Source organism: Pelobates fuscus, chromosome 4, assembly GCF_036172605.1.
Source record: "Pelobates fuscus isolate aPelFus1 chromosome 4, aPelFus1.pri, whole genome shotgun sequence".
NCBI lineage: Eukaryota > Metazoa > Chordata > Amphibia > Anura > Pelobatidae > Pelobates > Pelobates fuscus.
Window position 1 is genome coordinate 201,805,485 of NC_086320.1, and position 22,811 is coordinate 201,828,295.

The following is a 22,811-nucleotide window of genomic DNA, read 5'->3' on the forward strand; positions in this document are numbered from 1 at the left end:
CCCAGCATGTCTGTTAGCCGCAAGGCTAACAAGACATTTGCCTTGGGCATTTGGGGGCGGCTTTTTATGCCGCCCCCTGGAAAATGCCGCCCAAGGCAAATGCCTTGTTTGCCTTGCGGCTAACAGACACTAACAGACATAACACGTCAAGGTAATGGAAACCACCCTGGGAATATTCTAGGTATGGGCAGACAACTCAGCTAAGGGATGTTCCCATGTGGCCAAACAAAGAGCTTGAAAGAAAGTATTGGCTTCTGATGTCGAGGTTAGCTTAAACTGTGTGTCATTCTACGCCACAAACAATGAAATTGGCAGTCCCCAGTGATAGAAAAGGCTGGATTCCCTGACTTGTTAAGGAATATAGTTTAGGGATTGTCATAATTGAAGAGTAGACACGCTAAGATTCTGAAAAAAATGGATAATAGAAATGTTTCAAAAAGCAATGGAGCTTTTTCTCTTGCCATGTTCATGAATTGGGTTCTATCCACAATGTTCTGGTAATGGATAAACATCTCTGGCTGCTGTGGCTGAAGTTCGAGGAGATTTAGTGATCCAATATTCTCCATCAATTAAAAAGCATTTGGCTTGTTTAGACTAAAACACGAAGGTGAGTAATTCTGAATGAATTCCACAATCCCTCTTAATACTTTTTCTTCGACGAGGCTCAATGATCTAGCCTCTATATCAGAGCAGAGTGTGAGGCTTGTAATTGATGAGGAGGTATACATGTTTGCCAACTGCCATGACAGTAATCTACTGTGTCTTCCACTGTGAACTTTTAATTGGTCTGTCAAGGCATGTATTCCCTCCTTCACCACATCATGTTATGTTTCATCATATAAGTTGTCAGATACCACATAAGAAATATATCCTGTATGTCTCCATATTTTGCCATTTTGTTATATTTGCTACTGATTGAGGTAATACTAAATCTTGGCAGTATTCTGCATTATTCTCCATGTTTTCATAAAAAAAATATCTTATGGTGCAGGAGTGGACGCCATATTGGGCCTTGATTTCTGCAGGAGTAAATCCTCTGTATGTTGGGATCCCTCACATGGTAGAGCTTCATGCTTGCATACATTCTGCCTCATAGTGTTCTGCATTACATTGAAAGTCATCTTGTGAATCAGTGTGTAAGAAAATAGCATTAAGACTCTTTGAAATTCGTGTGTAGCACAGAACACAGAAAAGTGTGACCACTCCAGAATACAGTCACTCCACGTGTACCAGAAGTTTAGATAATTTTAACAAGAAAAAGAAAGATCTGAAACACCATCTTTTTCTGATTTTGTTTCATGACAATCACACAACACTGTGCTTTATTTAGCAGCTTTTCTGCTGCTTTCTTTATTGTGAAAGCAATGTATTTTTATTTAACAAAGAACAATAGCCAATTAATTAAGGTTGACAGATGATTCATGTTTGCATCCAAGACTGTTTCGTGTTACATTTTTAACAGGAAATCTCTATTTGAGCTTTAGGATTTAGTGATTTCTGTAAGAACTGGACAGTGACTGTTGGGTATAATGTTAGGTAAAGAGAGTTTCCTGCGATAGCTTCATGCCACTACCCTGCTGATAGCTGATCTGTTTCACCCATGGCCCATTTGTCAAACCTGGGTGGTATGGGTGAAATCTGGCAGGTTCCCGAGTATGCATATCTATGTACATTTATATTTACATATTTATATGTCTTTACATATGACAATGCTAAAACATTTATATTTGCCTAAAAACACACATGTAAAATTTGTGCAAAATTATTTCATAACATTTTAAGCTCAGACCAAGCATATGGTCAACTAAAATGGCTAACATAAAGTAAGTCTATGCATTTATAGCATTATGAGACGTGCATTTTTATACACATTTATTGTTCCTGATTATACCAGTCATTCATTTCTGATCTGCACATTTTTTTCAAGTGAGCCAGAAATTTTTTTATGTTGAATCCACCGATATGAGAGCATGAACATCAATTCTGTAATATTTGTTTACTTGTCTTTTTTTTTCCAAATACCTTCCAATACCTGCATGTAAACATACACTTTAATGAGTAAGTCTAATAGTATTTCCAAACACATTCAAATGTATTTTGGACTATTTTATAGGACGGCGAGTTATATTAAAGGGACACTATAGTCACCTGAACAACTTTAGCTTAATGAAGCAGTTTTGGTGTATAGAACATGCCCCTGCAACCTCACTGCTCAATCCTCTGCCATTTAGGAGTTAAATCCCTTTGTTTATGAACCCTAGTCACAACTCCCTGCATGTGACTTGCACAGCCTTCCATAAACCCTTCCTGTAAAGAGAGCCCTATTTAGGCTTTCTTTATTGCAAGTTCTGTTTAATTAAGATTTTCTTATCCCCTGCTATGTCAATAGATTGCTAGACCCTGCAAGAGCCTCCTGTATGTGATTAAAGTTCAACTTAGAGATTGAGATACAATTATTTAAGGTAAATTATATTTGTTTGAAAGTGAAACCAGTTTTTTTTCATGCAGGCTCTGTCAATCATAGCCAGGGGAGGTGTGGCTAGGGCTGCATAAAACAGAAACAAAGTGATTTAACTCCTAAATGACAGTGAATTGAGCAGTGAAATTGCAGGGGAATGATCTATACACTAAAACTGCTTTATTTAGCTAAAGTAATTTAGGTGACTATAGTGTTCCTTTAAGGCATAGCTTCCCTATATCTAGCATTGAGTGTAATATTAGCTAGTTGTCTATGTAGAAACACTTTAGGACACATGATGCTTGCATTATTAAAGCTCCAGTCTAGTTCTAGTACCTTGTAGTCTGGTAAGAAATAAAGGGAAATATCCAGGCTATATGTGTAGAAATGTCTGTCTAGAAATATGTTGCAATTGTATGTATATACAATTGTGTAATGCTAATGTTATGTCCTGTACAGCCCACGGGTAAGGTGGCAGACATAACAATAACAGTTACTCCAGTGTTTTCCAGTTCTTTATATTTTATAATATTCTTTTATATTTATAGTTTTAGAGCTGTAGAAACGTCTTTTGCTTTTTCCTCCTTGATCATTTATTTGCTGGTGACTGGTATGTTATAGTGTCGATCATCTTCAGTCACAAGACAGATTTCATGCCAATCCCATTTACAGGAGTCAGGATACAAGATTTCAAAGTTTTCTGTGTTCACTTTACTCAGTCGAAACACCTTTATTCTAACTTCGAGTGAATATCCAAGCAAAAACAGTTCAATCTAGAAACAAGGTATATAAAAATCAGTAGATAGTTTACTTTTGTTTTCACATATATATTTCACATTTTTTGGGGGATAAAAGGACCAAGTGCCACTGCTTGCCACGTCATTTTTGTGCCATTAAGTAAGGTTAGGCAAAACATATTATCTGATAAAAAAAACCCACTATGAAATGTATTAAAGGGAACATATAGTCCCAGAAATAATAATTTTGAGACTCTAGCTTCTCTTTCAGTTTGTCAGCACTGTTCACCCTCCTTTCCTCTGTAAAATTTAAGTTAAAGCATGAATATGACCTCCTTCCCAGCATCAGGACTCCTCTGTTGCAGCATCTAAGCTGCGGTGTCATAGGAAAGCAATGAATTGGAATTAGGCATGCGTGGACAAATGTCTTGCTATCAGCAGCATTTAATTCCAGGATGGAGTTCCACTCGGTTCTGGAGGAGGAATCACCTCTAGTGGCTGTCAGAAAGACAGCCACTAGAGGTGTGTTTTATCATGCAGTGTAAACATTGAAGTTCTACTAACTGCAATGTTTTGCATTGTATTGTTAAAATGACAGGACCACTGGAGATGAAGTAGTCTGGGTGACTTTAGTGGTCCTTTAATGCTTATTAACAGGCTTAGTCAGATGAAACATATTCTCATCCCCATAACAAGCAAACTATTTGAAATGAGCATTTCATGGGATCTACATACTTCGCATTACAACCAAACACTGTCAATGTGGTTATGTACCCATTAGAAAAAAAACAAGGGGACTTGGGCATTTTTCAAATGGCTGGATAATGTAAGATTTTTTTTTTGTTCAGTTCGACGGTCCTTGAAAACTAAGTTTCTGCCAAATGTCGTTGTTTTCCTGCAAATTAGGAAACAGGTGAATAACCATTGCTGACTGATAAAGTGTAGCTCATGAAACATGTAGACTGAAAATCCAGTAATATTTGTATATCATTTTAAGCATGTCAGTTGTTTGTTGTTTTTAAATAGATTTTAGCGTGTTTAAGGAATTTTTCCAGTAAGGGTATGAGTATGTTTACACATCATACACTGAATGCAGCATCAGTTAAAGGGACACTATAGGCGCCAAGACCACTTCCGCTCATTGAAGTGGCCTGGGTGCAGTGTCCCATCATGCTTAACCCTGAGCATGTAATTATTGCAGTTTTTAATAAACTGCAATAATTACCTGCTAGGGTTAACTCCTCCTTTAGTGGCTGTTTACCACTATGCATGAGGACTTTGAGCGGCACCAGAATCCCCATAGGAAAGCATTGAATAATTTTTATTCTCCTGGCACTATAGTTTCCCTTTAATGTAGTTTAAAGTGTTTGGAAACGATACAATTTATTCAAATTCTGAAAATCTTCTATAACTTGAATTAACTTTTTTTTATAGAATGCTTTGTTTTGTTTTCTTTTGAAAGTATGTTAATGGAACTCTCAGATGATATGTTTTGAAGGCTGGAGTCAATGAGCGCAATCTAATAGTATTATAACCATTTTGTAAATGGTTGCACCTCAAAGTTGTCCCATTAGGCACCCAGCTGCAATGCTTTCTGACACCTCCTCTGCCAACACACAGTACAGGAAGGCATGCCTATGTATAACTGCCCACTCCGAGCAATAGTACGCACTGTTAGTTGCAATAAGCGACTAGTGATAGGCTGAGAGCATCAGTAAAGGCTGCTTTTTGTAAGAACATCTGACTGGGAGGAAAAATTGAACTGCTCCATTCCAGGGTAGAGATTAATTCATCTGTGTGGATATCTACCTGTAATTTAGTTTTTTCATTCCTCACAAACTTATATTTGGTAAACATACGAGATTTAAATAAAACATAATATTACTGAAATCATGAAAAATGACAGCTCATCTTTAAGATCTTTTAGATTGCGCAGCGATTCATGAAACATGCAGTGACTGCGATTAGATTTAGACATTTGCAACATGAAGCTCAGCAAAATCTACCGTGACAAACGGCATGGGTAATAATAAATGAGCCATTTCTTTTCAACACATTTTCCACCACTGCCAGAATGGCGGATTTTTCATTACAGGCCGGCAATTTTTTTCTTTATGATTATTGCCCGAAAAAGTCCTTAAATTAAAAGTCCTTAAATTTTGAATTTTCCATAGAATATATAGATCTTTTGTCATGTTATCTTGTAATTGTAATCAGTTGTTGGCTCATCAGGAAAAAGGATTAACAAATTTGTAAGAGGAATAAAAAGGGTGGGTAAGACTAATTATTTTGATGGATTGTATAAAAAGTGGGGGAAAGGCACCCAAACACCCCCAAAAAACAACAGGACCAACAGGACCAAACTTCTGGAATAAAAGGGAATCATGACATGTCACACATGTCATGTGTCCTTAAGGGGTTAGACATTGCAAATGTGAAAGTGAATACAACAGCATTTTACACACTCCTATTTGTGGAGATTTAACAAAGGACTTGTTCTGAAAAGTGATGCAAGGATGTCAAAGTGGACAATTGTTTGATTCTCCTGTGGTCCCCCTGGTTTCCACTGTGAGTGCCCCTCTTTTAATACTTTGCACCATTTTCCGGAACATGCATGTTTGATAAAGCTCAGCCACTGGTTTTAACAAACCATCTGAGATATGATACCTGTTCTAATCCTGTAGTGTCTCCCACAGAATTTAGATGGTTCATCATGAAACTTAGGGGATCGGCTGATGATTCTCTGGAAAACAGGTATGTATAAAAGCTTGGAATATCCTGTTCCAGCTTCATATTTTCGTAAGCTTCAATCACCAGGTACAACATTATGAATTTAACTGCTTCATATAATGTATTCTCCTTGGCTTCATCTGAGAAAATAGTTTTACACATTTTTTGTCTTTCACTTTGATCTTTGCAACTGGACATTTCCATCCACTGAAAAAATAGAAACACTGTAATTAGCCAGTTCTATTTAAATGTATCTTGTTGAAGTGACTATAATTGGCTAATCTGTTGTTATCTGTTTTAACTGGGGTTGGTAGCAAAGGCGGCTGGTGAAGTATGAAGATGGTGGAGCACCAAACTCCACCTATGGAATGTGACTCTACACTGCCTCTCTGGAAACCCCACCTTGTATTGTTTTGGACTTACATTAAATATTAAAATAGCTGTAAATTTTTTTTTTTTTTTTTTTAAACTTGCTTTAACTGCCCCTCGAGACAAGTCATTACTGGCTGACAGCATTCATGAGTAAGGCCAGAGTAAAATATTAAATTATGAGGGAGCTGAAAGGAATATACTTTGTCATACACAGTTCAAATGTGCAATTATTAGTGATTTTTCTCCACATCGGACTCTTATTTGAGTGGAATAAGGTTGTTATATCTTTATTCTTGGCCGTCCATCTAATCTATCACGGAAGTTATTCCTGGGTGCACTGACATACAGTGAAAAAGTGCAAATAGTCTGAGCAGTCTCTTTACCTGCTCTTTGTGAGTGTGATGATCTACCTCTTTTTAACTATATATAATTGTGTTTACAATATTGTATTATTTTCTTTTTTATGTATTTTTTTCATGTGGTAAATCAACTCTCTATGAACAAAATTTGTGAGTGAAGTAGCAAATGTATCTTGCACATTGGTTTTAAGTATTGACTAACACAAAGCGTATAATGCACTTTTAATATTTATGCACTTTAATGTGGAATGGTGCAATATTTGCACATATATCTTGCCGTGTCTTTGCACAGAAATATTGCACAAAATACTGGTTTCCTGCACGAGGAACTATAGTTTTATTCTGAGCACAAGCACTTTGTTGCATTGAATTGTTTTTCTTGCTGGGGTTGATTGCAATACACAGGAATTTTTTTTTTTAGCAGAATCTTTAAAGGCACAGCGCCCTTTATATTTATTTTTTTAGAATTGAGTGTTGGAGTGCTAATACACTAATAAGGTGCCGCTAATACAAAACGTTTTTATAAGGTGAAAAATTAATTTATTTAGCGCCATCTATAGCTTGTTTTATTGTTTTGTTTTTGTATATGTTAATAGTAAAAGCTGCCTGTATGTAACATAGTTACACAGGCTGAAAAGACACTTGCATCCATCATGTTCAGCCTTTCTCATATAGTTTGTTGCTGTGGATTCCAAAAAAAGACAAAAAAAAAAAAACAGTTTGAAGTGCTTTCCAATTTTGCAACAAGCTAGACAAAATAATCCTTCTTGAACCCCGAATGTCAGTCAGATATGTCCTTGGATGAAGAAGCTATTACCCCAACAATTTTAAAATGATATCCCTGTATATCCTACCCCTTCCCCCCCACACACACACATTACTGCCCCTACCACCTACAACAGGCCCTATCCCCTACTACAGCCCCTATCCTTGTAGAACCCAGGTAAGTTGTCAAACTGTTTTTAAACGGTTTGACTACTTACTCTGGGAGGGTGCCAGGGCACTTCTGAAACCATAACTACTACAGAGAGTTGTATTGGTTATTGTGCCAGGATTGTCGCTGTAATCTCCAAGTGCCCCTCCTGAGATTTAGTTCTGAATCCACCCCTGGATTAAACCACCACTTCATGCAGAGAATTCCACATCTGTATTGTTTTTACAGTAACAAACTCTATCCTTCGTCTTAGACTAAATCTTCTTGCTTCCAGTCTAAATGCTATGTCCTATGAACAGCTTTAGAGACAATGGTTTCTATTGGCCCCAAATATATTTGTATAATGCTATCATATACCCTCTTAGGTGCCGGTTTTCTAAACCAAAGAGGTTTATTTGTTAACCTTTCTTCATAACTAAAATGTTCCATTACTTTTATTAATTTTGTAGCCCACCTCTGCTCCTTTTCTAGTGCCATTGTGTCATCTGCTATGATTATCAAGACTGGGGGTAAGCACGCTATGAGATGATATTGTAATTGCTGTGATGGTGGCATCCCGAATTGGTTCAAATAGAGTTAAAAATTACAGTTCAGTTACAGTAAGATATGCAAATATACTTTGTGGTTTCACTACATAAAATAGTGCAATTTACAAAAGAACATACTGGAATATTATCTTACAATATAGTGATCAGATATGTATCAGAATGAGGAAATTCCCATCCTATTTCATATTGCATTGACATCAATTCTTTCTGATATTACAGTCATTTAAATAAAGTTTAATTGTGGATTTCAGAAAAGGATATTAAGACAAATATAAAGTAATATTTAGAGTAACATTTACTTTATATTTGCCCTGACAGAGGGATAAAAAATGGTTCTTAGATCAGAAGCTATTTTTAACAATTACATATTTGTATGCATTGTAATGATTTATTTTTTCTAATTTTTTCTGTGGCAGAGTTATATACTACTGTGTTAACTGTAATTGTGTTTTCAGTCTCATTAATGCTTTAGTTGTATTTTGCAATATGCAGAGAAATCACTGTTAATAGTTGGAGTAGGAGTTGGGAAGGTCATCTTGGCTCACTGCAGTAAACATCTGAGTAAGTATACAATATAATTCAAGTTGTCCCTTGAGGCAGTAAACCAACAACAGTCTCGTTAATATATATGCCAATTAACAAAGTACTTCATTTCACAGTACACAAAAGGAAGAGAAATTTAATCAATGCTAATAGAAAAAAATTTGAGAAAATGTTTACCAACTATCATTGTTCTTGTTACACACCTGTGCTTACAATGAAGACTTTAGCAAAAAAGCTGCATATATAATTTGTTAATAGCAAAAATCTACCTATGTTTCCACAGGAGAAGGAAAAGAACACATTTTATCTTATATTCCCTACAACAGGTCAAACAACTATATCATCCATGTTAAAAGACGGATCTAAAGAATCCAGTTGCTGTTTTCCTCTAAGACTAATATTATGGGCCTTGTTGGCCTGGAAGCCAAAATTTCTTAGTTTATTGAAGGTGAGTAACAATCACCTTGAACAGAAATGACAGTGAGATTGGGGCTCTTCAGCTGTGCAATGTCAATGTTTTATAATTTATTATTCTGAGTTAATGTATAATTTTTTATTATTTAGCACCTATATTGTTGTGTTAAAATGATCCTGTGCAAGTCAACATGTACTACTACAGTTAGTAATTCTTCCTCATGGGTTATCCGACTACCTACATAGCAGTATTCAAAGTATTACAGAGGTGTTACATTGAATCATTATCATTGATTAATTTGCATAAATACTAGTGTCAGTCATTTAACCAACATTCCTCAAATGTTAAATATGATGGCAGTTACTTTTAGGATTATTCCATGACATGGGTAGGCAATCTTTGGCACTCCAGATGTTTTGCAAGCTTTATGGCTGTAAGAACATTATATGAAATGTAGTCCATGAGATATGGAGTGCGTAAGGTTGCGAACTTCTGGTCTGCCATCTTATAAGGCAGCCCTCTAAACTATACCTTGTTGTGGTATGATGTGAATGCAATTCTGCAATTTTTTAACATATGCATAAAAAAAAAAAGTATTTCCACATCTTTTTGGCTATGCACACATTGTGTATGAAATGTTATTTAATATGACAAGTGTTTATAGTTCATTTAACAGGTTATATTTTATCTTATTTATTTAGGGCAAAATTGGTATAAAGTTCACTTAGCCCTTAACTGGGGTTAGCAGAGAATACTACTCTAAATGCTGAAAACAAACCAATGTTTAGGGGATCAACTGCACTTGTTTGTCCCCACTTCAATATGTACAAGTTAGGCTGCAAAGTTCTGTGATTATTGAACCCCAAACTCAGAAGTACTAGCTGTATCACCTTCTACCATGATTTCATACTTATTATTATTATAGTAAGTTAGTAATTATAACTTTGCACCTGACTCTTGAAGACCTCTAGGCACTTGCGCAGTTTTCCATATACTTTTGGGCCTGCATATTTTTCAGGTCCAAAGCTGAACTGCTGAATCCAGTTGCATCCTTGGGAATAGAGAAGTTTTTCAGGAAGCTGTAAAATAGAAGACAATAGAAATCAATTAATATCTACAAAATGTGAGTTTTTAAGTCATATTTTAACGTTTACGATTCACCTTTAAGATATCTTTCTCTTTCATCCATCCAGGGAAAGGAATTCCTTGGCTGAAAACTTGAAACAATATAGCTCTAAATGGAGAATAATTGTCATCTTTCACAGGACGCAGATATTTGATGTGATGCTTGTTGTATATTTGTTCATAACCCTAAAAATACATCAATTAATAACTACGTTAATACTAATATTTCATGCATTTCTTACTGAAATCAAATGTTGGTGTCTGTTTTTCTCATTGTACTGGTGCTTCCACCTTGTGCCACTGAATTAATCTCTGTGACGTCCATCTCTGTGACCTTCAATAGCCCTCACCTGTACTCATGTATCTAAACAGTATACTACTGCACTGAGGGTAGCCATATAAACCATTTGTGGGGGGTGTAATTTTATCATGTTGATCAGCAGAACATAAAGTAGTTGCGTAGTGTATAGAAGATACATGTTGCCATAAATTTAATTGATTTATCACCCGATCTACTACCTGAAGAATTTGACTTGTACATACTACAGTGTAGCACTTTCCATATATTGATCATCAATTTGTATAAGTGATATGTCCTTAAAAACCTAGTAGCCCAGATCCCTCTTTTAAAAGCCCCTACTTGTGTGTCTCAGAGGGCTACATCACCATTTCTATATATTTCTAGCCTCCTTTTGTGTCTTTTATCAGTCATCTCCCATGTCTGCTACCTAGCCCATGTCTTTCTTAGTTTGCCTCGATATTTGTCTGGTCCCTGCTTGGACTGTGGTGAGTGTTAAGATGAATGCATTTGATATTGTACCAACAGTAATAATATCCATTAACCTGGATACTCTGTCTCAGTCAATATGAGTAATTCATAAATATTTAATCTTTATGAAATACTCATTTTGCGGGGTTGGGGGTGACAGTACTGCTTTAAACAAATATGAAAAGTCAGAAGTACTCCTTATCAATCATTAATGCATAATATTTCCATTTATTTAAACTGTCACGCAGGGTAATAGTACAGTAGGTGAAAAGCCCAACTCATATTTGAATTGTACGCCCGTTGGTTTCTTCATTTAATCAAATATAACATAACACAAAATGAAACACTACGAGCCAGAGAATGTTCCCATTCATCACTCCAGCGCAGAAGACAATATGCTATACGTATAATGCACATATCTATGCAGATTTTAGGTATTTCTGTCTTCCAAAAAGGCAATTATAAATAATCTGTTTACCTTCCTCATTTGCCTGACATGGAGTTCTTCCCCTTTCCACTTTTTAGAATAAACTAGGACATCAACTTCCCCATTTACACTGGGGTTTCCTGAATAGAAATGGAAAAAAGTTTTTGATTCTTTATAAATGTTTCATTTGCAATGGAAACTATAAAATACACAATCTCACGAAATACTCACTTTTCATATGGAGTAGCCCTTGGCATGAGACAGAACACCTGCAAAGACATCCTAGAAATTACTGAAATGGATTGTGAAACCCAAGCAAATGGAAATTGTACAGATGTATCATGCAAACTGATTACATACCATTTTGACATTAGGGCTTTGGCAGTTTGCCACATCATAAACAAGACAGCCACAGCAACAGCGAGGAACTGTGTTACTACGTTCCACATCATGCTCATATTTGCTTGAAGAGAAGGCAGCTTCTTCTGGTCTGTGTTGGTCTCTAAAAGAAATCATACAAATGTTTTGGTTATTAATTGATCAATCTAAAAGGGTAAGTGGGTTGACGACGGGGCCAAATTTCCAATTAGGCAGAGTAGGCACCTGCCTACCGACACATGTGCTCTAGAGGAGATAGAGGAGCGTTTTCAGAACTTATAATGTGTCTTTTTGGAACAGAGCTACATGAACTTTTATATAGTCTGCAAACTCAATGCTTTCACAGTTCCTCTAGTGTCTATGTGCAAGACTGGACAGGAAACGGAAGGGACCTCTTCCTATCCGCCCATTAACAGCAACTCACACAGGAAACACCTTACAGGAAGAGCAGGGGCAGCACTGAGTGATACACACTGTATAACAGCTCCTGCACTTCCACTATAGCCCATGGTAACTGGGCTATAGAGTGAGTACTTTGCACATAACCCTTTCTATTCCACATTCCCTGAACATCTTTTTTAATAACCAAAATGTAATGTCCCAAAACCTAAAAAAAAACTTTTATTTGTTAAAGGAACACTATAGCATTAGGAATACAGACTCCATTTAAGTGACCCCCCTGTGAAAAGATTACAAAGGTAGTTTACTTTTTTTTTTTTTGTTTTAACCTTTTTTTCTCCATGGCTGGCTCCACCTCATTAATCTTAATGATTTTATTCAATTCAATGCTTTCCCTTAGGGAAGCATCAGAAAGCTAGTGCACATGCAAATCATCGTGCTGCACCAATCTAGGAGACCATCTGACTCAGCTTACACTCAGCTTTTCCTGCAGAAGTGTCTCTAGTACCTTTCAATATGTCAGTATGACAGCAACTAGAGTCATTGTATTTCGTTACAATGTAAACATTGTTTCTGCAGAATGGCAGTGTTTTATATTGTAGGGTTAAAGCGAGAGGGACCCAGACCACTTTGTTGAGATGAAGTGGTATGGATGTCTATATTGTCCCTTTAAGCACTCAAAGGCTAAACAAGAAAATAATAAAATAAACTTTACCTAAATTCTAGGTGTAACTCCTTTAACAAACTAAACATACAATGTACCCTAATACTAAATACAACCCCAATCTCACCCTAAACCCAATATTCATAGAAAACTTTGTACCACAGCTGTAACTCCTCTCAAGATTTTAATCCTTTTAAAATCATTATCAATTTAACTCTGAAATTAACCTCTCTAACCTTAAACATGCATTTACCCTAACCACTTCTAACATTGTCTTTGAACTCTTTGATCCAGCATGTATTCAAACAGCTGCATACTCTCAATATACCCACAGATTCGAACACAATACAATCAGGAATAATGCCATGCATACAGATATATTCAATATATCTCAATATAAATATGGATATATATCGTGAGGGAGAATGATATACATAGTGAGATGAGGGGAGGGAGTTATGCCTGCAATGTCCAGATAATACATTTATTAAAGTCACTTTATCTGCCTTTTCTTTTTTCTTTGTTTTTGGTGGGGAGGGTAACACTGGGGTGCCTTAGAATTCTATGCATACGGGCACCTAACCAGTAAATCCAGCCTAGGTTGATGAGCATGTTACAGTAGCATAACACTGCTTTCTGGTGCTGAAATGATAGTGAGATGTCACACATAAATCATACACATATCCACCATTGGCAGATATGTATTTATAAGAAAGAGCAACAAAAAAACGAAATAATAGACCTCAGTTCCAGTCAGGGTAAGTAATGCTAGGAAGCTTAATCACCATGCAAGTTCTATGTAAAGAGATTAGGCATGTTACACTGTGTTTTTAAAAAGCAGGGAAGTGGCATTACAACACCTAGCTCATACACCAGGAAGGAAAAATGCTGAATCAAGCCCAATATAGTTGAAATGTGGTTAAACAATTGTAATGTGTGTGTGGTCACGAAGTTAACTTTCCTAACCATATGTTTCTCATACTATAATATCAACTACAGGCATTTCTCACTTTATGAACTTTTTCCTGAATGCGCCACCATTTTGTTTCACCTCCAATTTAGGTCAGCGATCCACGGATCAGGGAAGCATGCTTTTGAGTACAAATAGGAAGACTAATTTGTGGCCAGGAGTAGGCAAGAAGAGAGAAGATGATCAGGAACACAGTTCATGAAGATAAAGGGAAGTCTAACAAACTGTTTTAGACTGTACTGTAGTCTTACTATGCTTTCATGGGCACACCTGTAATATTATTGCACTGTGTATTATTGAGTAGAAATTTGACTTGATTTGTCTGTGTGTGTCTGACATTGCTGTCTGTTAGTATGCGTGTGTTTGCCATTGTACCATGTTTTGGAAGGCAGCATCAGTGAAGAGCAGGAAAAGGGCTGAAGAGCCTCAAGAAAGGGAAAAAGAAAGAGAGTTGAAGAGCTGTAAAAATAAAAGAAGAAAAAAAAAGTGATAACGAAGAGGGGGAGGTCGATAAAGAAGAAATTGAATAAGTAGGAGGGCTTAAGAGAGGTGCCCCCATTCAATAAGTGCAGCATGTCTCTTCATTGGGGATGATGATTGATGATAAAATGATGAAGATTTCAATATGGTAGGTATGCCTTCAACGTTCTTACAACATAAATGTATTTGCTATGCTTTCATTTTGTATTTGTACTGAATAATTTAGGTTTTCCATGGTAAATTTTGTTGCTCAGTAACGGAACCCGTGTTTATTACATTGTGTCTATGGGATATTACTTCTCACTTTATGAACTAGGCTTCGGAACCAATTAGTTCGTAAAGTCGGGAACCACCTGTACACACAAATTAATTGCACAAAATGCTTACAAAATATGTACATAGTTATAATAAATGCAAACATGCAAATGGCTACTAAATGTAACTTGTCAACAGAAACAATAAGGTTTCCTAAAAAAACAACAACAAATAAACCTCAGCTAATTTAACCTTGGGGAGTTTAATCACTTAACCCTGAATTATAGCAAATTGATGTGGTTTTGGGATTGTTGTACTCTTCATTGTAATATTGCTCAACACTTCAGGACCAATTTTCCACCTGACTTTTCTGAGGAGATTGCTGATGTTAACCAAGAGAAAGGTATACAGAGTTCTCTACTGGAGAATGTTTTTTTTTTTTGTGGCCAAAGCACATCTGCACAATGCTTTAAGCTGTACTTTCTATTTGTGAGTGCAATTAAATATACTACACTATAATATTAGTTATCTGATGTCCCTTTCCCTTATATATATATATATATATATATATATATGCACATTTACTATTTATCTGGATATTGGTAATACAGTATTTTGTAATTGCCTTAAATCTGCAGACATTTAGGCAATTGAACTATATTTAATTTTTATCTGCACCAGAGACTATTTTCTTTCTTGCAGTCTATTGGGGTGTTTTGGAAGCAATGCACTCTACAGGTAGCACACTGTGTTCAAGCTGTCACTATATTTACTTGACTATCTTAGCCCGAATCTTGCTGTTTCAATTACAATTTGCTACAATTCTGAGTTTGGTGAATTATCCACTTGTAGTAGAACCAAGTAGCAAACTGTACACCATAATAACCGTGTTGGAAAAAAACACTTATTCAGATTTTATCCAACTCTGCCACTGTGGCCTAAATTATGCAGGTTGGTTCTTAATTTTTCAACAATTCACTCTTAGAGAATATAGTCCTAAATTTTACAAAGTGATGGTAAATTCACCTCATTGCAATTTTGATAAGCAAGAATATGTCTGAATGCAGGGAGAATACTTTAAATATGTAGCAACAGGTAAATGCATTTGTACAGACATATCTTTATATTTCACACTGCTCAATCCTCTATTCAATTAAAACTGTACACACAATGACTTGTGCTTCTAATGTTTGCTCATTTAAAAATATCTCGAGACCCACAGATATATTACCTTTGTTTATGATTCTGACCTTTTCCTTTGGTATTTTCATTTCTTCCAGCTACTTCTCTATATAGTTTTTAACGTTAGAACACTCTCCCCAGTGAAATGGTCAAACTTCCCAACACCTTTATGTATTCTCTTTTCAAATTCAAAGTATGTCATGATACACACACAAGGAAAGCATGCAAAAGGAAACACTATAACATGCAAATATAAGAATGTAAATAATTGTGCAAATATACATTTTATACTATGGAAATTATGTACAGCCAGCATGTGCTAAGTCATAACATTTATTTTTACAAAAAACATAACGCACAACTTTAAACAAATTTTGGAGCATTTTAACAGTTCAGATTCTATTATAAGCCTTATTGAGCATCAATTTCTTTCACATTTTACCTTTGTGTTTTTCTTTTTTTACCTGCATACTGCAGTTAAGTAGTGTATTTTGTAAACGTAATATGTGTTACTATAATAAAACTTACATTGTGCTCAACTATATGCAAATGTAAACACCATGGGGTATTTCATATTTTGAGTTTTATTGAGGTGACCTTTTTTTTTTTTACCATTTTCATTTAAAATTTGTGGGATTCATTCTTGTTTTATACAAAGATACAGGGTCAAATGATATACCAACATATTGCAGTTTGTATGTTTAAAAATGAGAAAAGTGACAATATTGTCAACCCTGATGCAAACCCACTAGGATTTGTATCATAACCCTAATGTTAACTATAACACTTACCCTTATGGTAATGAAAACCCCTATTTCAAACAATAACCCTACATGAAACCTTGCCCGTAAACACTAACTGTAACCCTAAACATGAATAAATATTAAAACTAAACCTAACTGTAACCCTAATTATAATTATAACATTTGACACTACACACGAATACATTAAAACATATATCATATAAACAAATGCATACATGCAATATCATGGACACATGTGCAAACATGCATTCAAACTATACAAGCACATAGTTACATAAAATGTATAATTGCTTAAACAGGCTCTGTAAAATTATATTCTCCAAGCACATATACTGGTGGAATGAGGTGCCTTTCTCTGTGCCCTTTTTCTTTTCATCCTAAATCAGAATAACCTGAGGGTTGGGGGCACAAAAATTTCTTGCATTGGGCCTCTTGGTGGTGCTTTCCTAGCAAGCCAAGTGGTAAAGTATCTCAAAACTCCTACTAAGCTTTTTGAAGGAAGTGCCTTCATACTGGTTAATCTTCTATGACTTTGCTAAAGTGATAATGATATGATCACAAAAAAATATTGATGAGATTCTATATATCAACAAGAGTTTCTGAGGCAGTCATGTTTCTCTTTGCCTTTGTGTCTATTTGCCTTTTCTTGGAAAATCCTATGGCCCTCTGAAAGGATCAGCTGAATCTACTCATATTTGGATTGCATCCAATGTCCTCCTTTTGTGATTGTGTCATGTATTTCTAGTCTATTACAAAAGCATAGGAGACTTGGCATAAAAATATTGGACAGGTCTTTTTTCTGCCAAGAAGGTGTTGGATCATTCCCCTCTATTGAACGCCCTCAAGTTGACGCGTTTCGCCCTCCCCATTATCATTGTTGCTTATTTTTGCAGCATATCCATTTTACTGTTTAAGTTGATTTTTTTTCACTATATAAATACATTTCTGTATTAATAAATATCAGCTGTGTTATCCTGACTTCCAGGTTTTGTTGCTTATCCTGTTGTTTTAGGGACTTGCTGACAACCACAGAGGCTGGAATAGGAGGAATACTGGAATACTGCAGTCTCTAAAAACTGTGTTCTTTCTATATTCTTTAATTCACTGTTTCGTCTAGTGAATTTCATAATAAAAGGGTAATTAAATGTTATATTTTGTGATGCCAATAAACTATTTTTTAATGTGTAACACTTGTTATTTTAGTTGTTTAAGTCTTTTTGAATTTTAATTTTTTTTAAATTCCAATTTCCAAGGGATTTTCAGAAAATTCCTCATGCTGTATCTCCTCCTGATTGTGTAGGAGGTTTGACCCTATATTTCATGCATATGTGAGATAATCATATAGCCAAAAATCAATAGCTTGCCTTGTTGGAAGTCTGCAGAATGGCATACCTCCCAAATTTCAGATTGATAAAGAGGGACACTTTCACACATAGGAGGTGTGGCCTAGGACAGAGTTGTTCTTACAAATTGTATAGGTGAATTACTAATATTTCAGGCAACACAGACTGATTTCTAAACACATTACTGTGATTATCATAGTTGTAGAAATCTGGCATAAATTTAGACACATCTTAAATACTGAGTTTCTACAAAATAGGATCATTTGGATAGAAAAGAGGGACAAAGAGATTTGGGCCCGAAATAAGAACTCTCCCTCCTAAATAGGGACAATTGGAAGGAATGGAGTACGAAAATCATAACAAATCAGGATCTCTAAAAATTAACTTTCCATCATGTATGCAGCAATAGATTCTTTATGATAATGTGATAATATAAACTATTACACAATTGACCAGGTCGGGTTGAAAACTAGCCTTTCCGCAAGGGAGGAGACTTGCTTGGGAGGTCAGAGGATCATACATAGCTGTATGCAAGCCTAACCAATGTGAACTTCTCCTGAATCTATTATTATATAATAGTATTATTAAATAAATATATAATTTTAATTTGCACACAATATGTATTTTTCATTCATTCTTTCTTTATATAAATATCTGGGAAATTAGACATTTTAGACATCATATGGTATATTTTGTAACATTTCACACCGGATCTGAAATGTTAGTGTAAAAGACAAATTGCATTTTTCTCGCAGTAGATGTGACAAAGATAGATAAATGAAAATGGTCAGACACCTTGCTTTCTTATAGATATTTGTAGGGACCCCAAAGGAATTATTAGCAGCACAGCTTACTAAAAATGGAAACAGAATGTAAAAAGAGTGTATGCAATGCTCACATACAGTATACAGTTAAATCATATACTTCTAAAATAAAAGTATTTAAATCATCTATTGAAACCTCTGGAATACTAATGTAATGCTAACAGTGAAATGTTAATTGAGTCCTCCCCTTCCCTGACTGTTGGAATAATATGATCCATTGAAACTTCCCCTACAGTGTGAAAGCAGGGGGTGAGTTTATATATTTTTTGCAAACTTGCATTCCTTACATTGGTGATTAGTTGCTTCTGACAGATACATTCAGTTCTTTACAGGCTGGTAATCATAACTAGAGTATAAATGAGGATGAGTGAGACTCTATGGTCTAGAATAGATTTCATTCTACAAAATACATGAAAAAAAACCATTTATACTCTATTTAGGTAGTGAATTATTTAACCACCCCAAAGCAGGGCAAACCTCATCCATGAGGAAATAGGCTGGCTATTACCGTTTTTAGGCTCCCCAGGCATAGGGCTGAGACTAGAAAAGCTAAAATAAAACTAAAGAACTTAGATAATGCTTCCAGCTCAGTTATATCAACCTTAATTTTGAAATTCACTTTGAATTCATCTTGAACTATCACTTTACTGAATAAGCCTGTGAATTGTATGCTATACAAAGTGAGCATAAGTAAAGTGTACTAAGATTAAACCAGAATTCCCAATGGTCCTGTGTTTTTGTTGAAGTCCACTTTTATTTCGTGAACTGTTTTTTTGCACTAAAATGTATTTATTGTATAATTTCCTATACATGGTAGGTACTGTAGAGCAATGGTTTTCTTTTGTTTTATTGACTATTAGTAATCTAATACTGTCTAGAGCTCTGCTATCCAAAAGCAAAAATCCTCATTTATAATCCACTCGAGAGGCCGCCCAGCCTCATGGCCTGAGGTGGGGGCAGATTTACAACTTACCCTGGGTTCCCTAGGCACACACTATTGGCAGAAGAAAGAATTGGATCTGGGGTTGTGGCCAATGACAAGAATGACGTGGAAGGGGTGTGCACTTATCCCCTATGTAACTGACATAGACGGTGTCAACTTTGCTCACTTGTTCTGTGCTCTCATGTTAAACACTCATGTGCTGACTCCTATCACTATTTGGCTCAGAGCCACCTTTAATGCGGGGCAAACAGGGCCCAGTTACCCCTGGGGGGCCCAAACAGCTGCCACGTGGCTCCACTACACGCAATTTTTTTTTTTTTTTTTTTAAAGGGTCTATTGGAGCAGTCAGGAGCCCACACGTAAAGGAGGCTCACCAGGTGGCCCATGTACAAGGTCCAATCAATATTAAAGAAGGCCCTGATTTAGCTCTCCGGTATCTGACCCATTTTGCCTATTACCTGTGAACCTGTGCTTGCCTGACCTGACCGTCTGCTATTCTTGACTGCATCCACACTTTATCTCTATTGGTACTTCGCTTTGGTTGTTTAATTTTTGCCTCCTTCTCCTAAATGTGACAGTTTAGGAAAAATGACCACTTGCAACATTAGTCATATCACTTCACTATATAATTCACATTTTACAATTTATTTCTCCGATAAGTCCCGCAAACAATTTCCTTTTGACAACAAGCTTACACTATACCTTATTTACTATGCTGATTATTTAATGTGAGGAAATAAAATGCTAAAATGTTTGCTGCCACAACAGGTTATACCAGTTATGGAAAGAAGGCATTGTGTATCTTCCAATTCTACCAAGTGCCAGCTGGGAAATAGATTGTTTCTCGGCCCAACTCATACCTGCTGATCATCGTGCTGCAACTGGTAAACTGACCTAGAGCCCAACAATGAGTACAGAAGAAGAGAGAAGATGCACATCATGCATCTGTTTTAAGCAGCCAAAGTGAAACACCAATGAATATTGTCTAATTTTGGACAAAATGTAAGGGGCTGTGCCAGACACTTCCCAGTTTATGTCAAACCAGTTAAAAACATTTAACAAAGAACCAATTGACAGTGTCAGGGCATAGTGGCCATGTGACTTCTAGTTTTCAGAGAAAGATCAGGAGCACCAGTTTGCTTTCAAATTATATCTACCTGGCTCTAGTAAAATCTTTTGCAACACACAAGTTAAAGTTATCTAGGTTCTCTCACGTGAGAAACAGTGGGTCACCCGTAATCTGAACCAGAAGGGAACAAAGCATCCAATTTTTTTTTTTTCATGGGGGGTGCTTCAGGTGGCGCTGTCCCCCGGTGATGACGTGATCACGTGAGCGCGTCACGAACGCACGTCGAGAGGCGGATCTATGATGAGCAGACGAGGGCATGGTGGAGAGAGATGAGGGGAGTTGAGGACGGACGCCGAGAGACGGGATGCGGATAGTCCAGATCGATAGTCCAGATCGATTTGGCAGCTTAAATCCCTCGAAGATAATCTATAACCAGAGGTCTAAAAGGGAATCTCAAGCGACCATAAAGGAGAAAGGGGAAAGAAACCAGGATCGAAAAGGAGAGATTAAACCTACGGCTCAAAGATAAGTGCACATTAAGCTTTATTAAGAGGTCTATTGAGAGGAGGTCTAAGTCTGGGAGCCGAAGGTTCTGCCTGTTTTGTTAGGAGTATAATATGCTGAAGATATAATTAATGCATATATGCATAATTAAGTTCAGAAGTGTTGCTCAATAGAACTGAATGGTTAAAACTGTAGCCTCATTTAAGAGGTGGGCTAAGACTGGGAGCAAAGGGTCTGTCTGTTTTTTCAGGAGAGTAATACCCTGAAGATATAATCAGTGCATAATTAAGTTTAATAGTGTTGCACAAGAGAATTGAAGACACTGGTTAAAATTGTAGCCTTATTTAAAGGAGAACTTTTCCTTTCAAACATAGATAGGAGCTCCAAAATGGCGTCTAAAAAACAAATAAAAACCAGAGACAAAAAAGATGACTCCCAGCCAACGAGATTATCGGGGTTTTTCTCACCAAACAGAGAAAAATTGGGCCCTAAAGATAGCGACACGATATATCAAGACCAGAATACACAAACAATAAGCACTCATAATGCAGAACAGAAGAATTATGTCTCTCAAGACTTTCTGGTGACCAAGCTGGAGGAGCAAGGGACACTTATAGCCAATCAGATCACCAATAGTCTGAATATAATTAAAATTGAGATGGAGAGAATGAACACAAAACTAAGCTCCGCATTAGAAAAAATTAACACATTGGAAGAGCAAATTAACAATCTGCAAACAGATTATATCCAAACAGAAGACACTCTACAGCAAATTAACTCGAAGATTAGAGACTTGGAGGATAGGTCAAGGAGGTGTAATGTGCGATTCAGGAACATACCGGAATCTGTAACTCAAGATCAATTAAAAGATTTTATTATTATATTATTATTAATTATTGTATTAATTAATATTATATTATATTATATTATTTTTTCAAGAAGCTGGTTTTCAGAATGAAGCTCAAGGTCCCATAATAGAAAGAACGCACAGATTAAGGAAACCTAAGGAGGTCCCGTCCCACCACCCAAGAGATGTTATTGTCTGTTTTTTTTACATACAAACAACAAGTGTTGAATCTGCTGAGAAACAAAGATAATCTATCTGAGAAATTCAAAGGTATTACCACATTTCAAGATCTCTCAATTCAAACTCGACGTTGGAGAAAAACCTTTTATCAAGCGCTAGAACCATTGAAGCAAAACAATATGGAGTATAAATGGGTACAACCATCTAAAATAATTGTGTGGTGGGAAGAAAGATGGAGACCATTTACCTCTGCTAAAGACCTAGAAGATTGGACTAAATCGTGTGGGCTTTCACAATGGAAAAGATCCAACTAATAATTAAGGGACTAATGATAATGTTGTGTTTTTTTTTTTTTTTTTTTTTTTTTTTCTCTCTCTCTCTCTCTCTTCTCTTCTGCCTCCCGGATACGAAGTAAAGGGGTATAACCAGGAGAAATATTGAGATCCGGGAAGACAGAAGTGGACTATGGTTATCAGTTAATATTCTAGAAGTTTTGTCTACAATGTATATAATCCTAAAGATAAGAAAGCTTTTTTTTTTTTTTTTTTGGGTGAATATAACACGATAATGGTACTTAAGGATAAACTAAGAA

At 36.1% G+C, this 22,811-nt stretch overlaps 1 protein-coding gene across 2 annotated transcripts in view; it reads right to left on the reverse strand.

Moving 5' to 3' along the window:
* Window positions 1-2,607: 2,607 nt before the first annotated feature.
* OTULINL (OTU deubiquitinase with linear linkage specificity like) overlaps window positions 2,608-22,811 on the reverse strand; it is a 394,233-nt gene continuing 374,029 nt past the window's right edge. Inside the window, exons 1-8 of one of the 2 annotated variants that reach the window (XM_063451851.1) lie at window positions 15,795-15,879; window positions 11,778-11,919; window positions 11,649-11,686; window positions 11,469-11,557; window positions 10,258-10,407; window positions 10,047-10,175; window positions 5,863-6,132; window positions 2,608-3,231 (exon numbers count right to left, since the gene is read on the reverse strand). In XM_063451851.1, coding sequence (XP_063307921.1) covers window positions 3,052-3,231; window positions 5,863-6,132; window positions 10,047-10,175; window positions 10,258-10,407; window positions 11,469-11,557; window positions 11,649-11,686; window positions 11,778-11,919; window positions 15,795-15,834 — 1,038 coding nt within the window. In that variant the 5' untranslated portion in view covers window positions 15,835-15,879 and the 3' untranslated portion in view covers window positions 2,608-3,051. Of the gene's footprint in view, window positions 3,232-5,862; window positions 6,133-10,046; window positions 10,176-10,257; window positions 10,408-11,468; window positions 11,558-11,648; window positions 11,687-11,777; window positions 11,920-15,794; window positions 15,880-22,811 lie in introns of those variants that run through there. The other variant, XM_063451850.1, reaches the window with a different exon arrangement.